The sequence below is a fragment of the Anopheles ziemanni genome, chromosome 2 (genome assembly GCF_943734765.1).
Source record: "Anopheles ziemanni chromosome 2, idAnoZiCoDA_A2_x.2, whole genome shotgun sequence".
Lineage (NCBI taxonomy): Eukaryota > Metazoa > Arthropoda > Insecta > Diptera > Culicidae > Anopheles > Anopheles ziemanni.
In genome coordinates this window covers 71,379,400-71,400,304 of record NC_080705.1, presented here as the reverse complement: position 1 = coordinate 71,400,304, position 20,905 = coordinate 71,379,400, and the positions used below count along the sequence as shown (strand labels likewise).

The 20,905-nt window shown below is 45.7% G+C and overlaps 1 protein-coding gene and 2 non-coding genes across 3 annotated transcripts; 1 reads left to right on the top strand and 2 right to left on the bottom strand.

Moving 5' to 3' along the window:
* The first annotated feature begins 150 nt into the window (after positions 1–150).
* LOC131283041 (intermembrane lipid transfer protein Vps13) lies at positions 151–18,779 on the top strand. The gene is made up of 24 exons (XM_058312600.1): positions 151–923; positions 2,779–4,023; positions 4,133–4,391; positions 4,463–4,714; positions 4,796–5,568; positions 5,638–6,011; positions 6,111–6,429; positions 7,381–7,493; positions 7,565–8,341; positions 8,423–8,543; positions 9,393–9,446; positions 9,654–9,839; positions 9,918–11,494; positions 11,528–12,112; positions 12,436–12,768; positions 12,841–12,968; positions 13,059–13,146; positions 13,990–14,040; positions 14,668–14,733; positions 15,557–17,098; positions 17,168–17,700; positions 17,777–18,199; positions 18,285–18,423; positions 18,508–18,779. Exons 1-24 carry the CDS (start codon positions 824–826, stop codon positions 18,721–18,723), a joined length of 10,254 nt encoding a protein of 3,417 aa, XP_058168583.1. The 5' UTR covers positions 151–823; the 3' UTR covers positions 18,724–18,779.
* Positions 18,780–19,497: 718 nt separating this feature from the next.
* Positions 19,498–19,569, bottom strand: Trnam-cau (transfer RNA methionine (anticodon CAU)). Its single transcript has one exon. It is a non-coding gene; the product is annotated as a tRNA-Met (tRNA).
* Positions 19,570–20,324: 755 nt separating this feature from the next.
* On the bottom strand, positions 20,325–20,396 carry Trnam-cau (transfer RNA methionine (anticodon CAU)). The gene has a single exon. It is a non-coding gene; the product is annotated as a tRNA-Met (tRNA).
* Between the last annotated feature and the right edge of the window lie 509 nt (positions 20,397–20,905).

Genomic DNA, 20,905 nt, shown 5'->3' with positions numbered 1-20,905 from the left:
GCTGTTTGGCCGATGGCAATATCAACAAACATTCGTGTTGATTTCGGGCAACATCGCGTAGCAACGTTGACAGCGTCTGTCAGATAGAGAAAATTTTAGTAGTGCAAGAACGGTAGAAGTGCGCACTTGTGAATTCTAGTGTTCGGGGTAGGCACTGCGTTCAGTTTTACCACCGTGACCTCGGTACAATGTGATAAGAAAAGAAGAAAAAAGCACCTGGCAAGAAACTCTATCGTCGCCATCACGCCGTGCTGTGGCGTGTAGTGCGTGCGGCGATAAAAGTAATAACATTTTCGTGCTAGGAGAAAAACGCAACATTTACATTACAGTGCCATACGTTCGAAGGAAATGTGTTGAACATCGCCATCTATAGAATGCAGAAAAATGATGTCATCGCTTGTTGTGAGTGAGTTAACAAGCGGCTCTGGGAAAAAGGTGACAAATACTTGTTTGTGCTCTCGACAATCCCAGTGACCGTCGCAGTAGGCAAAGCTCGACGACTATTTCCTTTCCAATCACAAATCGAAACGGTCCAGTGATAACGTGGAGTCGAACGGCATGGGTGATATGGCCCAGTGATGACGGTGGAAGTTAATGTGTGCGTTGTTTTAAACATCATGGCATTGGGGAGGTCTGTTTGAAAACGATAGGCTACAATCGTACTCAGTAAGTCGTAGTGGATGAAAATAGAAAACATACCGAAAAACCGTGGCGTCTCTAGTATAATCAAAGCAAACGCAATACAGTTTGATAGTGACGACGGAACCGTCCGATCGGTGCGGTACAATCGCGCAGCAGCGGAGTCGACTGAGAAAGTGTAAAAATGGTGTTCGAAAGCATTGTCGCCGACGTGCTGAACCGATTCGTCGGCGAGTACGTCGAGAACTTGGACAAGAAGCAGCTGAAGATTGGCATTTGGGGCGGTAAGTAAATAACGCACACGTGAGGACACACACAACCACTAGGTTAGGTGCTCGGAAAGGACATTGTCCTTGAAACGAAAAACAGTCCAAAGCCCGTGTTTACATATGGCAAAAAGTTTGAACCCTGCAACGCGGCGACATGCTGCTGGTATCCTTTTGCGGCCACTTCTGGCACCGTTGATGCACGTTTGCGAAGTCTCGATCTCTGCAAACGCATGCATAGCAATGTCGTCATCTTTAGATGCTGATGATGTGATTACCATGCGGTAACGGCCGAAAGTGGGTTTGTCGAAAGTGGGGTTTTGTTTTTGTTTTATAAAAAATACGAAAAAATGGAAACACTTCGTTAAAGAAAGACTCGTTTGTGTCTCGCATAGTTTTTGTTTCAGTATCGATTTCCTTGCGGACAGAGGAAGATGATACATACACCAACTAGCTCGGTCGAATATGGGTTGGACGTGTACGGCTTCAGCGTAAATGAAAGTGATAGTTGAACCCGATGCTACTATGCACCCGTTGATTGGAAAATGCACATTCAGCTTGGGCGAAAGTCATCGTTTGTTTGGTCAAAATACATTTGCAGCCCATTAGTTTTAAAGCTCACATAAAGGCGTAAAATGCATACTTTCAACTTTCAACAACTAGATAGACATCTATTTAAGCAATTTCAGTTTAAATTGTCGCTCGTGGAAATTGTTATGGAGGTAGAGAACAAGCATTTACTAAGCCAGTGATTGATGGCCTGCTTTGCTGAAGGCCACGTTTGGTGTAAATATCGCATTTACATAAAACCACGATGACCATGTTTATTTAATGCTTATTGCGTGCTGCAGGTGCGTTGACGAAGCGATGAATGATGCGCAAACACTTTAGCTGTGGAGCGTTTAAGATACCACACCTATTTTAAAAACATTTTCAATATTTGATACATTATTTTGATTAAGAAATTCATTAGAATTTGATTTAAACCACGAGAAAATAAAGTACAATATATCATCCCAACATTCGAAATTTTAAAATTGTTTTATCAAAACAATAAATCGCTTAAGGTTTACTTCTTTCACAACATGTACGTAGAACGCCTTTTTTCCTAACTATTTTTTTCTAATTTAAATAGTGTTTTTCAAATGATACGAATGTTAGATGAATTAAAAAATTTAATCGCATCTAGCTTTGCAATATATTCATATCTTATCCACTCGTGATAAGTTTCCAAGAAGTATGGTACCTGTTCGAGCAATTTATCAATATGAAGCGGTAAGCCTCTTGCGGTCTAACTAACGTTAATACTTTGAACTTGATAAGTGTTCTCAAACTGATAAATGATTCTGAAGTGGCTAGCTAACACTACTGGTTTTATCTACTGATGGCCAAAACAGTGTTGCAATGTAAAACACATGTTTTATCAGTACAAAAGAAACAGATGATTATTACAACGAAAATCGATAACGGGGAAATAGTTTGTTGAAACCAATCTTTTTTCCCTTTTCAAAGCCCTTTTAGTTTACAAGAAACTGTTTTGTAACAACTTGCCGGTAAAATGGTAAACATTCGTTTTTTAATCATCGAAGTAAGCGCCACCCACCCATGCAGGAAACAGGCGAAGTAATAAATTCTTCCACCATGTGATTCAATCGTGTATAAATAGACGCACCGTCGTCAAATCCAAACTCCCGATGATGTGAGATATTTACATTTGAAAGTTTGAATGGGTAATGAACCTTAAATGATGGCTGGTTTTGGTGAATGGACAGGGGATTGTAGTTTGCGTTGATGAAGTCTTGGTAGTGGAATTCGTATAAAAAACATCATGCACATGTTTTGTCTTAATCTTTGCCTCCATCTGTTTTCCCAGGTGATGTTGTCCTCAACAATCTTATCTTGAAGCAAAGTGCGCTGAAAGAGCTCGACCTCCCGGTAACGACGCTTTATGGCCACCTCGGAAAGCTGGTGTTGAAAATACCGTGGAAAAATCTGTACAGCGCCCCGGTGGAAGCGATTGTAGATAAGCTGTACGTCCTGGCCGTTCCGAACACCGACGTTCGCTACAATGACGAAAAGGAGCAACGAAATGCGTTCGAGGCCAAGAAGCAGGAGTTGGTCCGTATCGAGCAGGCGAAGAAAAACGAGCAGGAGAAGGATAAACCGACCCCGGTGGCGGACAAGTCGTTTGCGGAGAAGCTGACGGCGCAGATCGTGAACAACGTGCAGATCAAAATATCCGACATCCACATCCGGTACGAGGACACCACGACCACGGGGCATCCGTTTGCGTTCGGTGTGACGCTGAGCGACCTAAGCGTGCATACGACCGATGAGAACTGGGTGCAAACGCTGGTGTCCGAGTCGGTGACGAAAATCTACAAGATGGCCCAGCTGGAGATGCTCTCGGTGTACATGAACTGCAATACGCAGCTGTTCCAGTACTCCGACCCGTCGATGTATCGTACCCTTTTCGAGGAATCGATTGCGTCGAAATCGCGCAAACCCGTCGACTATCACTACATATTCGGACCGATCAGTTCCGGGGCGTGCCTCGAGATGACACCCAATCCGGAGCTCGGCGAGGCACCATTTACCTCGCCCAAGATCAAGCTGAAGCTGTGCATGGAAACGCTGGCCATCGGCATAACGCGCGTACAGTTCCAGAATACGATGCAGCTGGTGGAGGCTTTCGGTAGGATGATGCGTGCCATGCCCTACAGGAAGTACCGTCCATACGGTATTGGCTACAAGGGCAACTTCAAGGAGTGGTGGCACTTTGCTTACACCTGCGTGCTGGAGACGGAGGTGCGCCGGCGACGCAAGAACTGGTCGTGGGAAACCATGCGACGCCATCGGCAAAACCTGCGAGACTACGAGGTGGCCTACCGGGCGCAGGTGACGGCGAAGAAGGTGACACCGGAGATGATAAGCCGCAGCGAGGAGTACGAGAAAATACTAGATCTGCACAATATCGTAGTGATTCGGCAGAAGGTGGCCCTGGAGGTGGAGAAAGAGGGTAAGCGGCAAGCCGAACAGCAGAAAGCAGCTGGATGGTTTAGCTCGTGGTGGGGTGGTGGAGCTAAAAAGGAGGATGATTCTACAGGGGCTGATATTAGTAAGTATTTTCCACCCGTTTTTAAACATTTCCATCGGTTACATTTGATTAACACTATCACTGATCACTGTACTAAATACATTTTATATGCATCCCATTTGGTCAACAGAAAAACAGTTCGAAGCAGCGATGACACCGGCCGAAAAGGCAAAATTGTTCCAAGCCATCGGATACCAGGAGAACGATATGCCTACCGAACTTCCCGAGCACTACATCGCTCAGATACTACAGTTTGAGCTCAATTCACTAGAAGTGTCGATTAAATCGGAGCTCTCGGACAAACAGACCGTTCTCGAACGAGTGATGCTGCTGGAGCTGAAGAATGTTATTTGCGGGGTAGAGCAACGTCCGTCAGCGGCAGCAATGAAGTAAGGGCTTGATGTATGCCACACCGAAGATGCTTTTTTTTAACGAGTTTTAATTTTATCTCGATCTTTAGGGCATCACTTGGCATGCAGGAGCTTACCATCTCCGGCCTCCGGCAAGGGGAGGTTCTGCCAATCATGGTAAAATCTCAACTGGAAGGCTCCAAGACGCTGCTCGACGTATCCTTCGAGACAAACCCGGAGGATAAGCTCTGTGATCAGCGCGTGGTGGTCACTTCCAGGCCTTTGGAGATCGTGTACGATGCGGAGACAATTATTCAACTGACAAAGGTGTTCCAAACTCCGCGCACGGCAACCATTTCACAGTGAGTAACGTGCAACCTTTAACAGTGCTGTAGGAATCATTGTTATGTTGTTCATGGTTAAATTTATCTCCTCAATCATAGGTTAACCGATGCTGCTGCAGAAAAATTGGTTAACATCAAGGAACGCTCGGCAACGGGATTGCAGTACGCCATCGCAAAACATCCCCGGCTGGAGCTCAACATCGATATCATGCCGAGCTATATAATCGTACCGCACGGGGGTATATTCTCCAACCGCGAATCGGTGCTGGTGCTCAGTCTCGGCAAACTGTTGGTCCAAACCGAACCGCGCCCCCTGAACCGAAAGGACGTGCAGACAATGCACGGCGAGGGTATCGCGCAGGAGGAAATCCTCTCGGAAATCATTCACCAGAGCTACGACAAGTTTGTGCTCGAAGTACGTGATGTGCAGGCGATCGTGGCCACGCTTGACGAGGATTGGCAGGGTTCGCTGCGATTGAACACTGTCACCGAGATGCACCTGCTCGAACCGACCTCGTTCCGTGTGTCGGCCCATCTGTGCGTGATCGACGATGATCCGCGGCTACCAAAGTGCAAGATATTCGGCGTGCTGCCATCGGTGAACATTTGCGTGACGGAGCAGCGCGTGCTGGAAGTGCTCTCGATCGTTTGCAGCATTCCGTTGCCGGAAAGTGAGGAGCAGCTGCAACCGGCACCGATCGCGAAGGATTCAAACGTGTTCAGCTCGAGCCTATCGCTGCTGAAGTATTTGGATGAGAAGCAGGCCAAACTGCCGAAAATCAACCGCTCACCGGAGGCGCTGAACCCGGCGGATGTTGTCGACGGTGATGTGGTGCAGTTTACCGATTTGGAGATTAAATTTGAACTCCACGGTAGGTTGCAATGGTACGTGAAAGAGTTTAGTTTTATTCTAACGATCGATTTATCCGTTCATTTCACAGAATGCTCTATAACGATATGCAAAATGAGCGGTGGTGGCACTGGTAGTAGCTCCTCGGACGTGTTTGCAACACCAACGGAAGACTTTTCCCAGTCACCCGTCGAGCAGGAGTTCCCGCACACGAAGAGCGTGGCGTTTAACATCCCGTGCCATGGGTCGGGCGTGAGCCAGCATAAAATTATCGCGTGCAAAGTGAAACACTTGGAATTGACAATGGCTCAGCGTACGTACGACCTAAAGGTAGCCTTGAAGCTGGGCGCCGTTACGCTGGATCAGTTCCGGTGGCGTAACGAGCAGGAACGAGTGCACCATGTTATTCAAACACCAAAGTACGATAACAACGACGACTACCTGTTCACTGTGAACTATAACAATGTAAGTTACTCATTTTGAAAATGGTTCGACGTTTCTTTTACGTCTTCACACAAATCATGACCCTCCCTAAATTAATGTGGCGTTGCTTTCTTCTTTCAGTGCAAAAAGAACAGTCCAGAGTTTGCCACAAAGTATGAATCGGTAGAGCAAGAAGTAGCAATTGGCTTCTCAACGCTACTGCTGCTGCTCCATGAAGACGGCCTAAACGAGCTGATCCAATTTGCCAACGATTTCCAAGTCCGCATGGAAACTATCACGAAAAAGCGCGAGTCAGACGCAGCCGTGCAGCAAGAAAAGGACCGCTTTGCCACGATTCACGAAGAGGAAAGTGCTGCCACGGCTCTCCTGAACGCGGCCCGCGAAAGACTGCCAACGATCCTGGAGGACGACAGTGTTGTGACGAGTTCCGCCAGCAAAGGTTCGTATTGGGGTTGGGCGTTATGAGTCCATATCGTTTTTTTTTAAACTGATAACTTCATGAATACTCGATCCAAGGAGTTTAAACTCACTTTCCAGTTTTATCGATTTACCACAAATTCTTTTTTCACTTTTCCGTGTGAAGTGTCCGGTGACTTTAGAAAATATAGTTTTCAAAAATCTCTTTGTCATTTTTTCTTAGACTTGAGCTCAACTTTCAGTAGCGGTTCGTAGAGTTATTTTATTTTGATTGCTTGATATGTTAAATTAATTAATATTTCTTTTATGGATAAAAACAATTTCCCTTTAACGATTCTGTTTTGTCATTATAAAGTAAACTAATTATTTCATAAACTAACGAGCATGGTATTTGGAACATCCTTGTGAAATCTGAAATCTGTGTTTCTTAATCTGAAAGCCCCTACCAGTGGGTCAATTGAAGCATGTGGGTTTCCAATTCTTTTTATTTTCTAATAAAATTTAGTTGATCGACTTGTTTTTTTGCCCTATGTTTTAGGAATATCGTAAGTGTATGCGTATTTTACGTAGTGATGTAGATAGCTTTATTTTCTGTGTTTCTTTTTTTTCTTTTCCATTTTTCTATACATTTTGGGTTTCTGTGGCCGCCGCGGAATACGATCTTCGCTGACGCCAATAACCCATTCCCGACGACGATGGTGGTGTGTGTTTGCCTGTGCGTGTGCTTGTCGTCCTTCCTGATTTTCGACGCCCAACGCCCAAATGCATGATGCCTCAACCTAATAACGTGTCCGTGTGTGTGTTTGTTTGTTTGATTGCGTGTGATTTGTGCAAATTTGTTGCTCCCTCAACTCAACTCCACACTGCCCGAAAATAATTGCACAAACATTTCACAAACGCAATGCTGGAAACTTACACAATACATTCACCCGATTGAAACAATAACGCTGGATTTGGACAATAATCACAGCAGTGTCTCGTAAACGTAAATCAATTGTAGATAGCATCAAGATCAGAGTGATGGCGAAATTGGAGGACGTTACAGTGGAGTTGCAGAATGACAAGCGATCCTTGGCGGTACTTGAGGTGAGTTCCCATAGAAAATTTATTGTGGATTCCAAATTCCGCTTGTCCTACTAATGATATTCTTTCTATAGGTGAAAAATCTCACAAGCAGCGTGATCATGAAAACTTCCTACACCGAAATTAAGCTTCGACTGCAGGATATCGTGTTGACGGATACGAATCCGGGCACTATCCACAGCAAGATACTGTCCATCATCGGTGATGACGCTCTGCACGTGCAGGTGATATTGTTCGATATCGACGCGACATCGGACTACAACTCGGACAACATGCGCATCGAGGTGGTGATGGGTTGCGCCCGGATCGTGTTTCTGAACTGGTTCGTCACCTCGGTGCTGGCGTTCCTGGACAACTTCCAGGCCGCTCAGCAGCGCATCAAGGATGCTAGTGCGGCCGCGGCCGAGGCGGCACGCAACAACGTTGTCGAGGCGTACACGCAAGCCACTCGGATGAAGCTCAACATCAAGGTGAAGGCTCCGATCATAATCATTCCGGTGGATTCGACTAGCCTGAAGGCGGTCGCGATGGACTTTGGGCACCTGAGCATCACCAACAACTTCCGCGACATCCCGACGGACCACCAGCACGGTCCGGCCGTGATCGATGAGATGAAGATCGAGCTGAAGGACATGAAGCTGGCGAAGGTGGAGGTATCGCACGCGGAGGATACGGGAGAGCCGTCGTTTTCACGGTACGGCTCGGACGACGTGAGCTACGGAGTGGTGCCGGATCAAGGGGCCGTCCTTAGCCCGACCAGCTTCACGCTGGTTATGAAGCGCAATCTCTCCTCGGGATGGTACCGGGACCATCCGGATATGGATATTTCTGGTCGTCTGAAAGCGGTTGAGGTAACGTACAATAAAAGGAGGGTTGTTTGTTTTCCATTACTGTTACTGATCTAATAAAAAACATTCTCCTCCATACCGTAGCTCAACTTTATCGCCACGGACTATAGCGTTATAATGCAGATTTTGTCCAAAAATATGACAGAAGGTCAGAATGAGTTCAAGAAACCGGTTAAAGCGGACAAATCACCCACGAGTCCACAAGGTGAGTTGCACAGTTCGTTAGTAAAGAGTTAATAAGAAGTTAATGTTTTTTTGCCATCTTCACGATTATTCTCAATCAATTGATTGAATCAATAATTCATATGCTTTAAGTTTCTATGTATTAATGATTGTACTGCTTATTCATTTCGTAGCTGTTTTTCATATTTTTTAAAATTCTGGATGTAGTAGATTATTGACATGGTTTATTGTCATTATTGAGGTCATTCCTAGATACATACGCTTTATTCGATGCAGCTTGTCACTATCTCATGTAAGACGTAAGGCATCTAGAATATGACGACGTGTGAAACGAAGCTAATAACGTCGTTTCAGTTCTTATTACATTTTTGTATGGTACTTCTACCAAAGCTGTCATTATCTTGGAATGCCCTCAATGAAATAGAAAAGTTACATCCTCGTTACATAGTTGCCAATATCTCAAACATGTAGTAAATTCATTTGTTTTTAACCAATAGGTCAGATTTACTGTTGAAAGAAGTGAAACATATTTACCAGAATTCTTAAACTGTAGAATGTTGTTTGTTTTTGGCGTATAAAAAAAAGTTCATCCAGTCTCAGTATAGTAATTGGCTTATTCATTATTTTATAGAAGTACTAATTTTCCTTTCTTTAATCATTTCTATCTTGTGTTTCTCGCTTGGAATGTTTTACTCGCTTTTGCTGCTTACATTCATATTGTCGTCCATATGTGGCGCGCAATTAACGCACTTACCGCACTGTGGTGCATCTCTGCTGCCTGCTCATCGCTGTTTGCGTGTATGTGAACAAATCTGCCAATGAATTGTTTTTCTTGGTTCCGCTTTCGTCGCCCCGTCCGTCGTAATTGTAGTGAGCTACCATAATCCCGGCACAACGACCGCTGAAATTAACCTTCCGTCCGATGGTAAGCTATGTTGTAGCGTTTATTACACATCTTCTGTGCAACAACAGTCTTGGCTGACGTTCAATTGGCTTGATGCATGTTAACTGGTATCGATTTGCCTTCGAAAGGATATTTTGTTTCGCTTCAAAATTTTCAGTAATACCAAACACGCTCCTATCTAGTTAAGCTTAGTTTTCTTGCAATAATGTCTTGAGTAATCCTCCGCAGCTAAATCCAACTGGACCGCAGTGGCGAAGAAAGCTACAGCCAAACCGTTCGGCGTTGACATGGGCCAGCTGAAGGCGACCGATAATAAAACCCAACTGGATAGGCCAGCGGAACAAGCCAAAGTGGTTGACACGTTCCTGAAGTTCAGCTTCCAAGTGGACAGTATCAATATCAAGCTATACACTGGTGAGTTGGCAAAGCTTGGTGACCCTTAAACGTATGTTGTTGTTTTCATGCGGCGTGTTCTGTCCTTTTTATTACCAGCCCCCGGCCAAGGATTGGCTGGCTTCGAGGTGTTTTACTTATCCCTCCAGGGCCGGAAGCTAACGGATGGTAGCTTAAATACGGCGATAATACTTTGCGATATTCGGCTTGACGATATACGCCCCAATCGGGAGAATATGCTTACCCGTCTGATGGAACGACGTTCCACTGATGCTTCGCTCGATGTGTCCCATTTGAAGGAGAGCGAGCAAGCTGAAGACTCACTGGCGGTTGCCCCCGTGCGCTCGATGATAAACATTACCTTCAACATGAAGGAGAACGACATGTTCGCCGATGTGAAGGTGTCCAGCTTCAATCTGATCCTGTCGGTGGACTTCCTGCTGAAGCTCCAACAATTTCTGCAACCGGAAGAGCTGGCCGAGCAGAAGGCGATGCAAGCGGTGGAAGCCGAGCAAACGGAACGGTTACGGCGTGCAAGCACCAGCGCGGCCGTCGCGAGTCAGCAGCAGCAAGAGGCGGGTCAGTTTACGGTGATCATTAAGATCGAGCAACCCGACATCATCCTGGTGGAGAAGATGGACGATATCAACTGTTATGCGTTGATCTTGAACAACGAAATCTCGTTGAACGTTCGTTTGATCGGTGAGCGGCAGATCATCAAGGGTGAACTAAAAGACCTATGCCTGTACTATGCCGAGTTCAATCCGGAGCGGCGCAACTCGACGAAACACTACGTGGTACGTCCGTGCTCGATCAGCCTCAACGGTTCCACGCCGGAGGGACTCGGTTTGCACCTGAGCATCAACTCGACGGAGATCGAATTGTCTGTCTCACCGGCCGTAATTGAGCTGATGAACAACGCGCTGCAAACGTTGACGGCCAAAGAGCAGTTGAAGTTGAGCGAAGCGGCGACCACCACCGACTACGAGCAGTTGTGGCACGTGAAGGAATTCGATCCGGAGCAGTACTGGTTTATCCAGCCGGAGCTAGCCGAGGATGCGCTTAGCCTGGAATCGATGCGTACGGTCGAGATCAAGGAGGAGAAGTGTATGATCGACATACCGTGCATTTCGCTAATCGTGGAGACGGGCCTCGGCACGAACACAATCCCGATGCTGTACATCAACACCAGTCTCGAGGGTTCGGTTACGAACTGGAGCTCGGACATGAAGATCACCAGTGCGCTGCGGCTAAGCATGTCGTACTACAACCAAGCACTCGCCCTCTGGGAGTACGTCATCGAGCCAAACGTGGTCGAGCAGGCAAATGGCGTCAGTACTAGCGTCCCATGGGAGCTGACGTTCGACATGGAGGTGGATCACCACGAGGATCGATCGCGGGAACCGACGACCCGCATACACATTGCTTCGCGCGACAGTCTAGAGATGACGGTGACAAAAACCTGCCTGGATGTGGTGCAAAACCTGGGAAAGGCGTTCTCGGAAGCCATCAAGCGGGACGGTATCGTGAAGTCGGAAATTCAGGCACCCTACCTCGTGCGCAACGACACCGGGCAAGATGTGAAGGTAAATTTCGTAACGAGCGATTTTCACATCCACCGAGCACATCTCGGCCCAGGCGTCGAGGATGATCTTATCGCGATCGAACATGCACCAGCACCAGCGTCGTCGTCGTCGACGTCGTTGCAGGACGAAACCGGGGAGCATCTGGTAAGCAGCTGCATTATCATGCCAAATGGGCAGTTGCAGCTCCAGCCCCAGCAATTGCGCTGCACTGAACGGACACCAATCCTGACCGTGGTGGACGACAAGGACAGTACCAGCAACAAGCGCCTCTTCGTGAAGGTGATTGTGGGTGACACGGACAAGGAGCTGACCCTGCCGGTGTACAAGTCGGACAAGCGCTACTTCCCGCTGTTCCGCAATGCTGGCCAGGAACCGTGGGGTATCATTTCGGAGGTGCGCATCGAGCACGGGTGTACGGTGCTGGTGTTGCGCAGTATCGTCCAGGTTTACAACCACTTCACCGTCCCGATCGACGTGTTCCAGTTCATCGACCACGAGAAGCATCACGTCGGGGAGGTGCGCGCGGGCGGTTGTTTGAACGTGCCGCTCTACTATCTGTACAACGACTCGAAGGAGCTGCACTTTTCCATGAAAGGATATCACTCGTCCGCGCAAGGTATTAGCTGGAAGGAATCTCCGAACAGTTTCGAGCTCATCAAGGCGCTGCAGTGTGATCCGATAAAAACGTTCGAACCGTTCTACATAAACGTAAGTGTTTGGTGATGGGCGAATGTTGTTCTAATTTTTGCGGTAAATTTAAACGAATTATTTCAAATGTTTGTGGCATAATATTCAGATAAATTTGACGGCGCTGAAAGGTATCAGAAAAGGGATTACTAGACGCAACGATGTCGAACTAAGCGAGCAATCGATTGGTCACCGTCATTTTATTTTGCGAAGAAGCTTATACAATAACCTTTCTAGTGCTCTCGAATTTGTCTCAATAATATGCCGCAAAGATGAGAAACAATTTGTTCAAATTTAGTGCAAGGTCACCCAGTAAACGAGCATAACCATATCTTTATTTGTAGGCCGTCCGCCAAAGGCAAGATGTGTTCTACGAGATCACCTCCAACCATACGATGATGAGCGCCTGTTACGAGATACATTTGCGGCCACCTTTCATGCTACGAAACGCGCTTCCCATTGGGTTAACGATTTCCGTTGCCGGTTGCTCGGTACGCCGCGAAATGGACACCGGGTTGGTGACGAGCAATGAAAGTCTCTCCAATGCATCGACCGTGGCCGGTGAAGACTATCTAGATTACGGAGAGAAACTACTTCGTCCCGGCGAGCTGTTGCATCTGCCGACGGTAAAAACATCCGCCCGTTCCACGACGGAAACGTCATACATTGTGGCAAGGGTGAGTAGTGACAATCAGAGTGGTCAGTAATTAAAAGTAGCTTACAACTCACAATTCCCTTCGATTCAACAGCTGATAGGATATCTAGATAAAGACTGGTCGTGCACAACGGACATTCCCGCCCAGCCGCCGGAGTTTGGAGTTTGGACGTTCAATGCTTACGATTCGGTGGAAGTGATGTCCCTACAGCTGGGTGTTAAGTAAGATTACTACATCAATTATGCACTCTTGGATCACTAGTACGAGACAGCTAATTGGCAGCTAATTATCTCTCCTTCCCTCTTTATCAGATATGAAAATCGCGTCGATGGGCTTACGTTGATCGTTTACTGCCCATTCTGGATGTTGAACAAAACCGGACTGATGCTCAGCTATCGGGTAAGAAATGTTTCCATGGCAATGCGGAATGTAGTTTATCCATTTTTCACGATGCACAGTGATCCACCATCATTTTTTTTTTAAACAGTTAAGAGTAAGCTAGGGTACATTATTATTTAAATTACATAAATTTTTTAATGATTTTATGAAGTATTGATGGCATCACTTTTGCACTTTTTGTGAGACAGATAAAACTAAATTAAATCAATTTCAAACGGGCACTAGGTTAATTTTCGTTAGTTACAAAATTCCTTTCTACTTTTCACCATTCCTTTCTCGTTCTTTCAACAGATGGTTGCTAGATTACCTTTAGAACTCTGAGACTCTATTCCTCTATTACTTTCTTTTCTATTTACTCTTTACTCTCTTGATGTCCATTGTCCATTGCACCTCTGTTATATTACTTTAAGATTTCACCCTCTTCTTGTTTCGTTATTGCTATTCACTCATTTATCCTTTTTACTCCAATCGATTCGGAACTTTTGTCAACTCGTGCGCCTGTGTGAATCTTTTTCCATTGTGTTGATTCTTGGTTAAAACGAAAATGTCCTTCTTCATGTCATCGTTTTTCTTTTCATATTTTACATGTGCGTTTACTTGTGCGTTTTGTCCCGTCGTGTGCCTCTGGGTTAAAATGTCTTGTGTTCTTCTTTCGCTCTTCGACTGTATCATCCTATACCTGGTGATTCGAAATCCACGCTGAAACACTGAAAAAAAAAATAAAACAAACAAAATAAATCATCTCCGGTCCTGCTGGATCACTTCCTTATCGAAATATTAAACGTAAAAAAAAACATTTGTATCGACGTACTTGTGTGTCGGTGCACTCGCGCGACGGAACAGAAATCCAGCAAAACGGAGAAGAAAGAACTAGCCGGTAAAACCACGTACAAGGTATCGCTATCCGCTTTAAACTATTAATTCGCTATTACGTTCCTTTTTCACGAACTTCTTCTCTCTCACCTCCAGCCTAACGGTTTCGGAAAGCTTCCTTCGCATACCAAACCCAATTATGTCCTAATGTATAATTTATGTCAAAGTTTTAACTTCGCTTTTTGGTGTCTTTTGGTGAACTGTTACCACTTTTCGTTGCCTAGTTTGAAATGGGTCGTTTTTTTTTTTGTAGTGTTCAAGGTGAAAACTCAAAAGAGGTTCAAAATGAAAACTCCTATTTAGCAATCGCGTTAGTAAACGCAATCCCAAACGTTACCATGTATAATGAAAGCGATCCATTTTCTTCCTATTTCAAACGTGTTCCAGGCTAGCGGTGTGTTTTGCTTCCATTTTGCTCGCTTAGTTTGAAGGTTTATTTTAGTTTTCATTTATTCTTTATTTATTCCACATTAGTCAATTTTTTCTCTTACAGTACAGGAATTTCGGTGTGGTTTTTTTTCTCGTATTCTTACTTTCTCACAGAAAAGGAACTTTGCTAAAGAAAAATCAACAAAACAATGTACAAACATAATTCATTATGGCCTGATTGATACACTTTTTAATTGCACTTGCCTATTCCGGTTTCAGCTCCCGTCCAAGTATATGTGTCCGCTGTTAATGAGGGTAGCAAAGCAATGTGTATCGAACAATAAAGTAGGTTTACCGTTTTACCTTCCGTTACAATGCCACACATAAGTATGCACAAAAACCGACATCGAACCTTTTCATCTGTAATAAATATTTCAATTGCATAAAGTGGTGTGAAACAAATATAGTTTGTTTCTTTTGGGCCTAAAAATTTATCATTTGCCATTGAAATCAAAAATATAGAAAAAAAACCCTAAAATACATACACACAAACGTTGGGATACTTACAAAAGTAATACAAAATTATAGCTAATAACCACTCAGTAAATTCGGTGTATATTGGTTCTATGGTTACAAGTTAGAATAAACGATTATTAAGATTAGATTGAAGTTAGCTCGAGACGTTTGCATTCTCTAAAATAGAAAATTATGGTTTAACCTGTTGAGTTTCTTTCAAAGTTTGAAACAATGTAGGGACTAAATTGGTGATGGCAAAATTATTTAATGTAACGTTGAAAACAGAAAAATATTTAACGTTTTCGGAGTGAAAATTCCATGGTTGCTTTACGACCCTATATAACGAATCCTGTTTGCATCAAAGCATGCTGTTCGCTGGTTCGCACCTTCTCGGTTTTATTTATATCTCTGTATTAGTTTAACCAATATATTCTTGTTGCTCGTTCCTCGTTGTGTTGTTTTTTTTTATGTTGTTTTAAATGTTCCACTACAACCCAATTGCAAATGGTATGCTAAGGGCTTTTTGTGTACTATGCGTTAATTGTCCCGTGCTGGAAAGGGGTTGCGGTTCTAAAGCGATACACTGTTTCTAATGCACTTTTGTTTTACTATTCTTCTTCCCCCTCTCCCTTCCCCGTCCTCGCATCATTAGGCTAATGATGAGAACACCAACATTCTCTACCATCCACCGGAGTACGAAGGTCCCATACTGTTCTCGTTCCGCGAGAAGGTGTTCTTTGGCAAGAAGAAGGCGGCCGTACGTGTCGACACCGGCGAATGGAGCGACAAGTTCTCGCTAGATGTGGCCGGCTCGAGCGGAGTGGTGCTCTGTCAGGCGAACAATATGACCTACCAGATCGGGGTGAACAACACGCTGACGCACAATTCGCTCACGAAGCAGATCGTCTTCATGCCGTACTTCGTGCTGATCAACCGGGCGAACTTTGATGTCGAGGTGCAGGAGCACTTGCGCCCGGGCGATCCGTGGACGACGGTGCGCGTCAATGACTGCGTGCCGCTGTGGCCGAAAACGGAGGAGAATCGAATGCTGAAGGTGAAAAGCTGCGATCGACCGGAGGTAACCGCTCCGTTCAAGTACACCGAGGTGCAGTGTACGCTGTTGCAGCTGCGCAATCGCTACGGGGGGATCAACGTGGACGTGCACGTGACCGAGGGTGCGATTTATATCACCTTCACCGGGTACTATCCGGGCGATGCGCCAGCGCTGCTGATGAACCACACGCAGGAACCGTTCGCGTTCCGGGAGAAGGGTGACGTCAACGGGAAGATCCTGATGCCGTCGCAGATGGCTCTGTACACCTGGATCGATCCGGCCGGTGAGCGTAAGATCGTGTGGGAAAGTGGCCCGAAAGCGCAACCGATCGAGAACGATCTGCGGAGGGATGGTATCAGCGAGTTCCAGTCACCTTCGGACAACACTATCTACTGGGTGTCGTTCCTTAATGGCACGCAGCGTGTGTTGCTGATCACGGACAATTGCAACATCGCGTACGGCGTCCACAGTGCCAGCCGGCTCGATCAGGTAACGCAGGAGGTGAAGCTGGAGGTGCATGGCGTCGGGCTTTCGTTGGTAAACAATCTGAAGCCCACCGACCTGATGTACATCGGTATCGCCAGCTCGGGCGTCATATGGGAGGAGCGCAAGCGGTCCGGTCGTTTCCGCCAGATGAAGATTCAGGAGACGCTCAATATGGAAGTCCAGTACCAGCAGTTCCTGCGCGACCAAGAGTTCGGTACGGGGGCCAACAAGCGCTACTGGCTCGAGGGCGATACACGCTACGAGATCGACTTCCTGGGTATGGTCCTACGCAAGTCGACAGAGCGTTCGATCAAGCGTACCTTCTACCCGGGACTGTGGGTGGAGATCAAGTCCTCCAGCCACCAGCTGCAGTTCCACGCGAAGGTGAACCGCATCCAGATCGACAACCAGCTGGTGGACTGCATTTTCCCGGTCGTGCTGGCACCGGTACCGCCACCGAAGAGTGTTGCCGCAACGACGGAGTTCAAACCGTTCGTGGAGATGAGCATGGTCCAGCGGATCATTCCGCACTCGAATGTGAAGCAGTTTAAGTACTTGCGCGTGCTGATGCAGGAGTTCCATGTGAAGGTAGACCTGCTGTTCGTGAACGCCATCTTCGAAATGATCAGCACCGAGATCACCGAAGCGGAAGCGGTAAGTTTGGGGCAAGTGTTCTCGAGTGGAAGTACTTTTTCTAAGAAGTCGACTCACTTCTCTTTGTAGAAACGACTCTTCGCCGAAGATCTGAAGCTGCAAACGCAACCACTACACGCACACGTTGCGATCCAGTCTCAGCAGGAGGTGAAGAACTTCTACGACAATCTGCACCTCGGTCCGCTCAAGATCCACGTCAGCTTCTCGATGGCCGGCTCGGAGTCGAAGGCACTGCCGGGCATCCTCTCGACGATCCTGCAGGGTGTCGGCGTCACGCTAACCGACATCAACGACGTCGTGTTTCGATTGGCGTTCTTCGAGCGCGAGTTCCAGTTCCTCACGCAACGGCAGCTCGTGTCGGAGTGTGTAGCGCACTACAGTGGCCAGGCGGTGAAGCAGCTGTACGTGCTGGTGCTCGGACTGGACGTGATCGGCAATCCGTACGGGCTGGTGGTCGGTTTCACCAAGGGCGTCGAGGATCTGTTCTACGAACCGTTCCAGGGTGCCATCCAAGGGCCGGGCGAGTTTGCCGAGGGGCTTGTGCTGGGTGTACGGTCCCTGTTCGGCCATACGGTTGGTGGTGCGGCCGGTGCAGTATCTAAGTAAGAACGCCCATTTGTACTCTTTGATATGCTGCTTGTGTTTACGACGTATTCAAACGACGTTCTATTATTCCAGAATTACCGGAGCAATGGGCAAGGGGCTTGCGGCCCTGACCTTCGACGATGACTTCCAGAAGAAGCGACGCGACGCGATGAACAAAAAACCCGCCAGCTTGCAGGAGGGCATCGCACGGAGCGGCAAGGGCCTAGTGATGGGCGTGTTCGACGGCGTTACGGGAGTGTTCACGAAGCCGATCAGCGGCGCCAAAGAGGAAGGTGTGGAAGGTTTCTTCAAGGGACTGGGCAAGGGAGCGGTCGGGTTGGTGGCTCGTCCGATTGCCGGCGTAACGGACTTCGCTAGCGGAAGCTTCGACGCGGTCAAGCGTGCCACGGAACTATCAGACGAAGCGATCCGGCTGAGGCCACCGCGTTACCTGCACAAGGACGGCATCGTTCGACCGTACAATCGCAAGGAAGCGGAGGGTAGTAAACTGCTGAGGTAAACGAACGTGGCTGCTTCTGCTGCAAAGATGACAAACATTTGCTTACGGTCGGGGCACTTTCGGCACTTTTGTTTTCGACAGGGAAATCGACAAGGGAAAGTTTGCGGCAACGGACGCGTACGCCTACTACGAAGTGATCATTGACAATAAGGATGTCGTCGTGCTGACGGACAGCCGGATTATCTACGCGACCAAGAGTGAAATGTTTGGTGGATGGCAGGTTGGTTTGGTTCATTGGGTGCTGTAATTTGTTCTCGCATCCACATTGGCTTAACCGATTTTCGTTTTCCCTACTTTTTTCCAGTCCGAGTGGACCCACAAGTGGACGGAAGTGCTCAGCATCTCCACGCTGAACGACGGCGTCGAGATTCTGCTGCGCAACCGAGATGGCAGAAGTTCGCTGAAGAAAATGTTCAGCTCGTCTGGATCGAGCAAGAAAGTCCTCCTGCTATCCGGGACCTCCAAGCGGGTTCGGTTGGCCGAAGAAATGCAACATCTACTGCGGAAAGTTACCGGTTAAATCGGATGCTGGGAACTCCCGCGGATCGAACGCTTTTCGCAATGGCTTCTGCTTAATACCGGGCACCTCGCTAATTAGACTGTTGACCGCCGCGAGGTTGAAATACGGCGTCATTTTTCGAAATTTGCATTCACGCGAAGTGATATTTTCACGCCTACCATCATATCCTGCTTTAGAAGTGAATGTTTTATATACAAAAACAGCGGACAACACAGCTCGGCAAGTTATTCTAACACTCTTGTTTCCGATGATCATTGTTAAATTTTGTCATATTTTAAACTAAACTAAAACTTAAAAAAACGAAGCAGCAATCTGAAGTACAAACACAAACTAAAAGCCGAAAAACTTCTCCGGGAAAGTTTTGCTTTACACACTATAGTAACATATTTGTTGCCTAACACTTTTGCGGCGCATGCAAGCCGGTGAAGTACAATGGAAGCTACTGGAACTGTACCGGTGTTTTGTAGCTTTCGGTTATTATTTTTCCTCCTCTTATACTTTTTTTTGCTACACCCGTGTTTGTGTTTTCCACTGACTATTAAAGGGAACCAAAACATATACAAATATTTTTCCTTGTAAAGAAATAAAAGAACTATTAACAATCGACTTATTCGATGAACTATAAAAAAGAAGTCCAAACACATGTTTCAATTTGTGGTTTATGCAAGTGATGTTTCACACGAAGGGAAGTGGGAATGAATAAAGACGTTTAACTTAAGAAAAAGAAAGTAAAAAACTGACGTAGTTTTGTTGTAAGAAAAAAAGTTTTTTCGATAGCAGAACGTAGTTTCGATCTACGGACCTCTGGGTTATGGGCCCAGCACGCTTCCACTGCGCCACTCTGCTTGACGGCGATGTGGGTAAATATGTTGCTATATAAACCGAAGACTACTATTGGCGTAAACGGTATCGTGCCATCATAGATTCATAACACAAAATTTCCCTAATTAATTATATGTTGGCACTAGATTGGTAGTTATTACATTTACGTTGCATTAGCAACATTATTGGAATTCGAATGCTTAGATCGGGTTAGCGGAATTTGAACCTCCGAAGCACAAGATGAGAGAGAGTAATCCCCGTCACAAATTTGCTCGTTGTTCCATTAACTTCAATATAAAGCAGTTTTTTTTTTTAATATTTTTTGTTGATTATGTTTGTGACAATGAATTTAAAAACTTTTTTTTTAACATCTATGCTTCATATTATTTACGCATATATGTTTTTTTCTATTTAAAAAAAAATATATTAATTGATTATTCGTCATATATAAAAGATGCTAGGTAAGACGTATCAGATAATAATTGAACTTTATAAATAGTTTTACAAATGGAAGTTTAACACTCATTTTGACTGGTCAGGTACTTTTTCACATTTATTTCTTAAGGTTCAATGATTCTATCACATGTTAATGCATGACTTTCACACAACCAATGGAACCTTTATTTTTATGTATTCAAAAATAAATTTTTCTTTTCAATATTCAACATAAATTGCGGTAAAGTTACAAGTGTCAAAATCGCGGTAGTTGTAGAGTTAAACAAAAATATGATTAATGACATGCTGCCATTTCAGCAGATCAAACAAAAAAAGTTTCGAGATAGCAGAACGTAGTTTCGATCTACGGACCTCTGGGTTATGGGCCCAGCACGCTTCCACTGCGCCACTCTGCTTGTCGAAGATACGGTTCTTAAAGCACAATATAAATTGAATGCACTTCAAGTCACTGACATGAGAGTGGAATACTTCATAACCGCATTCGTAGCAAAATGCTCACCTACATAATGGAGGTTGTACAATTTGTAGGGAATTTAGGATAGTTGACCGTCTATTCAAAATTTGTTTACCTGCGCATCGTTTTCGATAAAAGATTGCAGACATCCATTTCATAGGTTTGAGGAATCTGTTCCTAGGATGTAATTCAATTACAACAGATTCGGCCCCCCTATGATGGGTCATTTTTGGATTTTTCTTCAATAACCTGAAATTATCGTAAATCGTGAAAATGGTATTTTTATTTTTATTGGCTCATTTGACCATTCGCAACTGTCGAGAGAATTTAAACTGTCAATTAATGAACCTCCTGCAGACCGTTCGGGCAAAGATATGACATGATCGTGGCGTAAGTCACTTCGAGTTTGCATTGCAGTACATCGGAATGTTGGAGGTCGCAACATTGTAC

What these genes read in the sequence shown, in the direction of transcription:
- LOC131283041 (XM_058312600.1), top strand. Translation starts at nt 824, where the DNA reads ATGGTGTTCGAAAGCATTGTCGCCGACGTGCTGAACCGATTCGTCGGC. An exon ending in TCACTGTGAACTATAACAAT is followed by an intron (nt 6,012 to 6,110) that starts GTAAGTTACTCA and finishes TTCTTCTTTCAG; the next exon opens with TGCAAAAAGAACAGTCCAGA. An exon ending in GTCGTCTGAAAGCGGTTGAG is followed by an intron (nt 8,342 to 8,422) that starts GTAACGTACAAT and finishes TCCATACCGTAG; the next exon opens with CTCAACTTTATCGCCACGGA.